General features: G+C 38.1%; 1 protein-coding gene across 5 annotated transcripts in view; it reads left to right on the plus strand.

Annotated features, from left to right (window-relative positions):
- Positions 1-8,859, plus strand: part of CLASP2 (cytoplasmic linker associated protein 2) — a 340,309-nt gene extending 331,450 nt beyond the window's left edge. For all 5 annotated transcript variants that reach the window (XM_081933452.1, XM_081933454.1, XM_081933453.1 and 2 more), the window contains 3 exons: positions 168-374; positions 562-678; positions 6,711-8,859. In XM_081933452.1, the coding sequence (XP_081789578.1) occupies positions 168-374; positions 562-678; positions 6,711-6,797 (411 nt within the window). In that variant the 3' untranslated portion in view covers positions 6,798-8,859. The remainder of the gene's footprint in view (positions 1-167; positions 375-561; positions 679-6,710) is intronic.
- The last annotated feature ends 1,959 nt before the right edge of the window (positions 8,860-10,818 follow it).

Consider the following 10,818-nt stretch of genomic DNA (forward strand, 5'->3'; position numbering starts at 1 on the left):
TTTTGTTTAAATATTGATACTATTGGAATGCTGCTGTTGTGACAGAACTTTCCATTGTAAAACAAAATATATTGACATTTAATATTCTATATATTGTAGTACCATTCAAAAAAAACCTATTCAAGTGTAATATTATTGGATTTCTATATTTTTCTTTAATCCATTAGGTAGTAAGATCAGCTGAAGAGGCTGCTACTATGCTGGCCACATCTATTAGTCCAGATCAATGCATCAAGGTACTTTGTCCCATCATTCAAACAGCAGATTATCCTATAAATCTCGCTGCAATCAAAATGCAGACCAAAGTTACTGAAAGAGTACCTAAAGAAATTCTTGCTCAACTTTTGCCAGAGATAGTGCCAGGTTTAATACAGGTAAGAAGATACAGAATCATGAACAATGAAAAGAATGTTGCAAAACTATTTTTCCAAAGATTATTCACTTTTTCAAGTAATCTTCTAACTTTATAGAATATTTTACTGAAATATTTTTTTTTCAAACATGTTTTAAGATTATCAATTTTATTTAGATTGATATGCATTTGAATTACTGCTTTTCTAGGGCTATGATAACTCTGAAAGCAGCGTTCGAAAGGCATGTGTCTTCTGCCTTGTAGCTATTCATGCAGTAATTGGTGATGAGCTGAAGCCACATCTTAATCAACTCACTGGCAGCAAAGTAAGTGACATGCCATACCAAGATCTGATTTTGATTTTTTCTAATTTGTGGAGATTTTTTTTTAAGTGTGGGTGGGGAGGGTTTTAGGACCAGAAAATTGTTCAGAATCTCATTTTGGCTATTATTTGAACCTGGCACTCCGTTGCTGCTTTTATTTTTCATGAACTGTTAATATATATGGAAAATGAAATATTATAAATAGAGCTTGTAATACAGTTGTATTATTTCAGACTGTAAATTGGAAAGCTGATAGTTCAGGTCCTAATCCTGCATACAAAAGCAGCTTATAGGCATGTAGAAAAACTAGAATATCATAGCTTTACGTTGTAAGATAAGTCTGTTACATACTATTTTTCTTTCAGTGAAAGACAGCAGTCAGATATCCAGTTCTTCAACAATAGTTTGAATTGCGGAAAGTACCATTCAAACCAGGCTCAATGGCTAAAATGTTCAATGGTTAAGATACTGAGCTTGTCGATCACAAAGGTCGGCAGTTCAGCAGTTCGAATCCTAGCGCCACATAATGGAGTAAGCTCCCGTTACTTGTCCCAGCTTCTGCCAACCTAGCAGTTCAAAAGCATTTAAAAATGCAATTAGAAAAATAGGAGCCACCTTTGGTGGGAAGGTAACAGCATTCCATGCAACTTTGGCATTTAGTCATGTCGGCCACATGACCACGGAGACATCTTTGGACAGCACTGGCTCTTCGGCTTTGAATCGGAGATGAGCACCGCCCCCTAGAGTTGGGAACGGCTAGCACATGCAAGGGGAACCTTTACGATTCAAACCAATTGTCTTCAATAATTTGGAGCTATGTGGAATAATAGACGACATACTAAAAATGAGAATAATATATTACATGCAATGATTTAATCAGCATGCTTGAAGTAAAAGTTGCTAAAATGTTATAAAGAAAATACAAAGCATCACAACATCAAAATATATCCACTGTTCGGTCTTATAGAATGACCATTTGCTGCCTTTTTTTCTCTTCAGTAATTAATTTCTGATTTAGAGAAAACAATAACTGCCATTATATCATAGATGAAATTTACCATATAAAGCAAAATGAAACATAGTTAATTAAATAGTTAATAGTTAATTAAATAGAATGCAGAAAGTTATCTTATGAGCATTGAAATTTATAATCAAATCTGTTGGGGTCATTCCATGTTAAATGGTGTGGGGCTCCCAGCTCAACCATCATGGATTTTGATTAAATTTGGTGTGAACATGCACACACATCTCCCATGAACAATGGATAAGTGTTATATTTGCCGATGCAATACTTGCGGCGATATAGACATTTATTTGACCCCATACCGCAGCCTTTGACAGTATGACAACTTTGAGACATAATATCTCCAGCAATATTTTGTTCAAAGAAACAAAACTTGGCCATCTTGTACAACTTGTTGTGCTCTATTAAACAAAAGAATAAAAACATTCTCATGAGTGTCCACCTGTGCCTTTACTCCCAAGCCGGCCCTTGTTCCTTAACTGTTCCCTTCTCCCGGCAGCTCTATGCATGTGCACAGACTCCAGCTGTTCTTTTGTTCCACTGATATTCGACTCCAAAGGCAGCTGATAACTGTCGGATGGTCCTGGCCCCATCTCTGCCTCTGATGCAGAGCACTCCTCAGAGCCTTTCCAAGACTCCAGGACTGACCCATGTTCCTCCCCAACCTCCTCACTGTCTGAGTCTGCTCCACTGGCCACTGGCGGGCCACAACATTTCAAGCCAATAAAATGAATGAGCAAGGCCTTGTGGGTGCATAAATGTTACCAACGCATCATTTTGTTCAATCGAAATATCCATGATGCTCCCTACCTACCATTTTTTGTTATAAATGCAGGTAACATAACAACCAAGAAATACGTCGGTCAATTTTACATTCGGTTCAACGGTATTGGATATTTTGGCCAAAAAGTTAATTGAAAGTTTGTTGACAGAAATTGAATTTGAATCAACTGGCACAAACTGGTGATCTCTTGTACCAGCTATAGTGCTGCTAACTTTCTATCTTTCTTCTTGGAGCATCTTGCTTTCTTCAATTTCTTCCTTTGGAACGTATATATATTTAAATATGTGAATGTTTCACCATGTGATTTTGTTTCACCAAATCACCATGCATTGGAGTTGGCAGCATGATAAACGTTTGGCTGCTCGAGCCAGCCTCCAGAACCATCAACGAACCAAATACTGACAGCGACAGATCTGTTCAACTTTTGCGACAGAAACATTCACATTCATATATACATTCTGAAGGAAGAAATTAAAGAAAGCAGGATGCTGCAAGAAAATAGATGGAAAGTTAGCAGCACAATAGCTGGCACAAGAAACCATCACTAGTTTGGGCCAGTTGATTCAAATTCGATTTCTGTCAACAAATTTCAAATGACACAATTAACTTTGTGACCAAAATGTCCAATATTTTCATCAAATTTCCTCAAAATCCATGATGGTTGAGCTGGGCACTTCTGGGTCTTATAGTTACATATATAGTTAAAACATTAAAATCAGACATCAAAACCAAAGAAAAGTGTGGGACAGAGTGGGTGGGAAGTTATATCTATTATTAATCAAACACCTCCATTGTGTTGTTCCCCCATTGGAACCCCAGCCGATTGGCAGAGCTACCTCATTAGGCCCTTATGAAAAGATAGGAGGGTTTGGGGCCAACCTCGCATGCCTCCTCTGCCAGCACAAGTAATATGGGCCAATCCCAGTGGAGTGAGACTGGGATTGTATCCCATAGTATCAAGTAATACACCAAACATATATTAAGTTTTGAATAAAGAAAAATCTTATTTGGACAGAATTTTATGTCGTCTTTTGTTTCAAACTTTTTAAATAGTCACTGCTATTTGAACAATTTTTAAATGCAATAATACTTATGTAGCTTGACCAAAGTCCTTTAACCAGCTCTTCTATAAGCATTCAGAAAAATCATTTGAAATCAATTATAGGTAGTCCTTGGCTTACATTTATTTAATGTCTGAAGTTACAATGGCAGTGGAAAAAAGTGACATGATCATTTTTCACACTTATGACCTTGCAGCATTCCCATGGTTGCATGATTAAAATTCAGACTCTTGACAACTGGAATATATTATGAAAGTTGCAATGTCCTGGGGTCATATGATAACCTTTTGCAACCTTTTCAAAATCAATTGAGAAATTCATTTAACAACTATTTTACTAACTTAACAATTCTAATGATTCACTTAACAACTGTGGCAAGAAAGGTTGTAAAATGGAACAAATTAATAATGATCTTCTTAGCAACAGAAATTTTGGGCTCAATTGTAGTAATAAGTCTATCTATAACGGATTTGATTAGACATGCATTTGACTGAAGAAAAAATATTATCAGTCATGGAATTATAATTACAAATGATAGCTTTTCACTTATAAGAGTCATGCCATTCAGTGTAAAATATCTAAGCTCTTAGGGGGCGGGGGGGGAAGGAAGTAAAATCAAAGAAATTGTCTTTTTAAATCAGTGCTTCTCAATTATTTTCTGTCATGCCCCCCCTAGGAAGAAGAAAACATTTCGCGCCCCCCCCCCCGTGCGACTGTAAATAGTATAATTTGTCTATAAAATTGTTATAAGTACACCTCTGCATAACATAGCACACCGGTCTTTCCTCCTCTCCCACCGTAGTCACATGCTTTCTTTCCTCTTTCCCTCTTACTTGTCTATCCTTCCTTCCACCCTCCCTTCCTCCTTCCCTTCCTTCCTGCCTCCCTTCCAGTTCCCTCCTTCCTCTTTCCCCCTGCCTGCCTGCCTTCTTTCCCTCCTGCTTATCTATGCTTCCTTCCTTCCTTGCACCTCCCTCCCTTCTGCCTGCCTGCCTTCTTTCCTCTTTCCCTATCCTCCTATCCTTCCTTTCTCCCTCCCTCCTTCGCTGCCTCCCTTCCAGTTCCATTCTTCCCTCCTTCCTTCTGCCTCCTTCCTGCCTGCTTGCCTTCTTTCCTCTTTCCCTCTTACTTGTCTATCCTTCCTTCCACCCTCCCTTCCTCCTTCCCTTCCTTCCTGCCTCCCTTCCAGTTCCCTCCTTCCTCTTTCCCCCTGCCTGCCTGCCTTCTTTCCTCTTTCCCTATCCTCCTATCCTTCCTTTCTCCCTCCCTCCTTCCCTGCCTCCCTTCCAGTTCCATTCTTCCCTCCTTCCTTCTGCCTCCTTCCTGCCTGCTTGCCTTCTTTCCTCTTTCCCTCTTACTTGTCTATCCTTCCTTCCACCCTCCCTTCCTCCTTCCCTTCCTTCCTGCCTCCCTTCCAGTTCCCTCCTTCCTCTTTCCCCCTGCCTGCCTGCCTTCTTTCCTCTTTCCCTATCCTCCTATCCTTCCTTTCTCCCTCCCTCCTTCCCTGCCTCCCTTCCAGTTCCATTCTTCCCTCCTTCCTTCTGCCTCCTTCCTGCCTGCTTGCCTTCTTTCCTCTTTCCCTCTTACTTGTCTATCCTTACTCCCTCCTCCCCTTCTTCCCTCCCTCCCTGCCAGCAGCTCCTCCAGCATCCCAGCTGGAAGCAGCAGCACAACAGTCGCCGTTACCAGGGGCGAAGGGGTCGGGCAACCGCCGCCCCTTTGTCCCTTCCCCAACAGCGGCTGTTGCGCTTCCGCTTCCAGACGGAATGCTGGCGGTGGAGCTGCTGGGGGGGAGGCGAGCTACCTGCATAAAGACGCCGCCGAGGGCATGGCAGAATATATCCCGGCTTGAAGTGGCAGCGCTGGGGACTGCTCAGAGACTCATCAGAGCCGCGGGCTGGAGCTGTGCAAAAAGTCTGCTTGGGCTGGGTGGGTGGGGGGTAAGGGAGGGAAGCCTGGGAAAGCCATGCTTCCCTCCCTCCCACCCCCGCCCGAGCAGGCTTCTTGAACAGCTCCAGCCCGCGGTTCCAATGAAAATCCACAGTGCGAAGTGCTGCCACTTCCAGGCGGGATATATTATGCCTCGCCCACGCCGCCGCCGCCGTTGCACCCAGATGGAAAGGGAGCCTTCGCGCCCCCCTTTACGGAGCCTCGCGCCCCCCCAGGGGGGCGCACCCCACTATTTGAGAACCGCTGTTTTAAATCAAGATTGTGATTTTGGTTTTAAAAAATCTTAATTAGTTATCACAATACTAAAAAGTTAAAAACAAATAATTGACATCTAACGCATGTATCAGTGGTCTGGATATAAGATATAGGACCATACATCAATAGTGTAGATGTAAGAATGATGAGTTTCTATTTCTGTTTCCATACCCAAAGATTCAAACACTTCTGTTTTCAGTTTAAAATCAACCTATTTTCTTGTGCCATTTATACCTTGCAAACTATGCTTTGTTAAATTATGGGCAGGATCAAAACACAGTTTCAGATTTTGAAATAATCAAACAAACTACAATTCAGCAGTCATTAATAATTAATTTAGACCTGAAAGCGTCTATTTTTATACTGTAAATGTGAAGATGAAAAAAGGACTGTTATTCCCTATCATCAGAGGTAGTATTCAGCAGGTTCTGACGGGTTCTTGAGAACCAGTAGCGAAAATTTTGAGTAGTTCAGAGAACTAGTAAATACCATCTCTGACTGGCCCCACCCCCACCTATTCTCTGCCTCCCGTGTCCCAGCTGATCGGGAGGAAATGGGGATTTTACAGTATCCTTCACCTACCATGCCCACTAAGCCACGCCCATCAAGCCACACCCACAGAACAGGTAGTAAAACAATTTGAATCCCACCACTGCCTATCATGTCTGAATCATTAATTAAGTTATATTGATCATTATATACAATAAACTAAAACAATTTTGAGGAGAATTATTGCCAATAGGTTTATTGTCAATCTTCTTAATCCTTTGAAAATACAACTATTGTATGTTTTATAGCTCTAGTTAAGCTTCTTTCCTCTATATGTATCATTCCATTACAAATCTTTTTCATTGTTCTTCTACTGTTCATTGTTCATTCACTGTTAGTTTAAAAAAATTAAAATCTAATATGAAATATGTTGTTGATACTAAACATGATATTTACTAATTTAAATCTGCAGATGAAATTGTTGAATCTTTATATCAAGCGTGCGCAAACAGGATCTGGAACAGGTGATGCCTCAGCAGATGTTCCAGGACAAAGCTAGTAATTCTGAACTCCATCTTTTAAATAAAAGGAAAGACACATCAATAAAAGGAAAATTCTCAAATGCACCTCAAAGAGCTTTTCTTCCTCTCAATCTTTTTCCTTCTAATGAAGGGCTGCTCAGCCTGCATGTGACTGTTTCAATAATTCCATATCCAAGGAAAAAGACAGTATTAATATCACTTGACTGAAGCAAATTATTTTTTTTAACACATCATGTTTTCTGTTTGCACTCTTCTGTGTGTTTTTCCATTGATGTTTATCAGTGTTAATGTACATATTCATTTTTCAAAAAAAAAACCTAATTGAAAGGAATGGTTTCAAGTCTAAATGTCCTCATATTTGCTCAACTGCAAAGTAACATGGCTTTTCCTTCCTGGTTTTAATAATCATTTTTAGAGAGGGATGCTTCTGCTTGGATGCACAAAGTGGGAAGACAGAGAATGCTAGATTGAGCTGAACCGCAACTAGACCAGTCTCTATACCGAAGATACATCTTCATATATTATCATAATGCCAATAGCAGGAGCAGAAAGCAATGTCCATAAAGCTTGATTGATCAACCATTGAATGTTTGTTATATAAACAAACATTCAATGCAGATTAGGAGGAAAAACTCTGCGCTCCTATATGGAAATCTATATAGAATATAGCATTGCAAAACTGGATAGTATAGCATCCTGCTTTCCTAGATCAGGGTAAGCAAAATCACTTAATGGATATGAACCATCTGTATCATCTTCAAGCAAGATGGTTCAGAATAGAATGCTTTGTATAAGTATGCTTGGTATATCTATCATTTGTCAGTAGAATACTTCCTCTCAGCCTAATTATTGAAACCAATATTTCTGTCAATCTCATTCACATAAGAATATATGACAGCACTGCAGGAAACTGTTTTACAATGATACTTGCAAGATTGGAGATTGGTGCACTGATAGTTTTAAAGAGATGGGGGTGGGGAAAACTCATAAGTATTACAGATCTTGAAACCACTGGTTTGGGAGTTTAATTTGAGTTGGAAAGTGGTCTTAAATTCATTGCATGGTTATCTTGAGATTATGTTGATCTGGTGTTATTGCAGCCATCTGGAGTATAAGATATGGAAATGTTTTCAGTTTTTTTCTGTAACCTTTTAAAAAGTTTATTATGAATAATGCATCCTTATATTTATGGAATGAATAGTAAAAGAGAGAATGAAAATAAATCTATTTCTGTTTCTCAGACAAAAATACCAAGATTCTTAGCTGGGGGTTAAGAAGATCTGTATGCATCTCACAATACCTGGAATAACTTTTTGTTGAATTATCTTGTTTTAGGGATTGTGTATTTACAGGAGAGATTATAGCAGTGCCAAGGATGATGGGTTTTTCTGCTAGACTAAGATTTTCTCTACCTCTTCAGGGTGAATACTTTTGACTAAGCTGCTATCCATAATGTCTTGTGAAAAAAATTGTCTATAAAATAATTATTTTTATTTTATTTTTCTTCTTTTGCTATTACAATATATGTTCAGAGTCTAATACCTTAACATGTAGCCAAATACTGTTTTTAAAAGAACTAATATCATAATTTGCTTATTACTTTGTAATAAACAGAATACTTTCGGCTATCTAATAAGAACTGAATTTTATCAGAAATTATTCTGACTGGAAAATAAAAAATGTAGTTATTGAAAGTGCAATCTGCTGTTTCAAAAAGCTGTTCTTTGGGAAAATACTTTGGAAATAAATGCAAGGGGAAAATTATATTATTCATCACTGACTCTTTTAGCAGCTGCAAATCAGGAAAATAGTCTTTTCTTCTTCATTCTCTTAGCATAACACTCTTGTTTTTATTGTTCAAGTACATTGTGTATTTATAGTTCACTGCTTAGCATTGTGGATATACAGGCAATAAAGTGTACATAGCATTACTTGAAAAATTAAGTTTTGTATCTATCTGTTTTTCTGCTTTTGTTTAGTGATATTGTAGGAGTAATACATTATAGTACTGGTAGTGACTTAGTTTATGTAAATACATTGCCTAGTTTTAAACCAATGAAAAAAGACAAGCAATAAAAAGCAATCCAGAAAATATAAGATTCTGTACTAAAACTAGTTGTTATTGTTATTTTTTTAGACTGAAACGGGGCTTTACAATTTAAAACCTAATAGCTAGATAGCAGAAGAGCTACTTTGATATAATGGTTAAAGGCATCATGCTAGAATCTGAAAGACTATGGATTTTAATTCTGCATTAGATCAACTGGATGATTTCAAACGTTTTTGAAAATAGTAACAAGAAAACCATATAGACTTTTCCAGATAGTTGCTAGGTTAGAAGTCAAGACTGCTTGAATGCACACACAGACAAACAGACACACACACACACACACACAGAGAGAGAGAGAGAGAGAGAGGCACTTTGACAGCATTACAGAATAAAGCTAAAAATACGAGAAATTTCATTTATGACAATAGGATTCTTTAAAGAAAACATCATTGAAAATATTTTTACACTGAAATGTTTAGTCCAGCAAATTCAAAATTTAATAACATACTGTATTGCTGTTTTTAGCTGTTAAAAGAGTGTCTTAATGATTGATCTCTGGAAATGCTCATAAGGACCCTGCAACATGCACTATTAAGGATTATTTTTTACAAAGCATTAAACTTTCACAATGGCCTGGTTTGTCCCTAAATTATAACATCTGAACTTCATATTGAATAAAAAGTAAACTTATTACAATGGTGTTGGAGGGTTTGTTCTAGAGTTCTTTCTTCAAGCTATGCCACAGAACTGAACATAAGGGAAAGTCCACTTCTCAAGACAGTCATTCACCAAGCAAACACAAAATTTCCCAAGCACTGTCCGTCCAGAGGACAAAAGGAATTAATTTTCAGGTTTCTCCTTAATTTGTCCTGAAGACAGTTCTTCAGACTGCAATGATCTCATCAAAGGCTCAAAATCAGCTGGACACTGGTTATTGTTAATTCAATTTCCCATTTCACTCCCCCCCCCCGCCCCGAAGCCTAGACATCCTCATATTATAAATTTGTTTAGTCTGCTGAACATTAAATTAGCATTGTTAGGTTAAGAGTGATTTCTGGTGGAGATTTGCTTAGGTCTTTTTGCTTGTCTTTTAGCTTGTTGATTGTTTGTTTTGTATAGTTCTATAGATATTATTTATGTCCATGTGTCTATTGATGGTTAATTCGTCAGAGGGCCAGGCTTCTAGAAATGGAGCGCAAATCTAGCACAACTTGCCACAGCCAACTCGCTGCAAGACAATTCACCATGGCCAACTCACCACAGGATAACTCGCTGCAGGATAAGAGTTACACTAATATCAAAGAAATGGTGAAATAGAAAAATTAAAGAAAGGATGCCAAAGGAGGGACAAAATGAAGTGTGAATGACAAAAATTAAAATATTTTAAAAATTATTTTAAATAATTAAATTGAATTATTGAATTGTCCTGCAGCAAATTGGCCCGGAGCAAGTTGGCCACAATGAGTTGGCCCATTCTCCCTGGAAATTCCCTAGATTTTAGGACTTGACTTGGTTTAGGATGGTCACAGTTTCCCAATTGAAACTATGATTAAGACTGTCCATATTGAATAGAATATGTTATATAAATGATCTGTTTCATTTTCTGAGGTTTAGAGTTGCTGCAGTGTGTTGACCTTGAACAGCAGGAAAAGGAAACAGCATCTATACAACATATTCCCCAAAAAATGTATATCCACATAACTTTATCAAAAAGTGCCTGATCACTAAACCAAATACAGCACAACCAACACAAGTCCTAAAAAGAATAACACTGACATACATAAAGAACATCTTGATCAATAAATCAACACACGTCAAGAAACCACCAATAGACTACTACAACCACATAGAATCAATGTAGCACAAAAGCTAACTAAAACCCTTCAAAGCATCCTAGGCAAACCAAAGGACCCAGAAGAAGAAAAACAGCCATCTACAGCCTACAGTGTAAGGACTGAAACAACTACTACATAGTAAAAACAGGCAGA

The sequence above is a fragment of the Natrix helvetica genome (genome assembly GCF_964273705.1).
Source record: "Natrix helvetica genome assembly, chromosome: Z".
NCBI classification, from domain to species: domain Eukaryota; kingdom Metazoa; phylum Chordata; class Lepidosauria; order Squamata; family Natricidae; genus Natrix; species Natrix helvetica.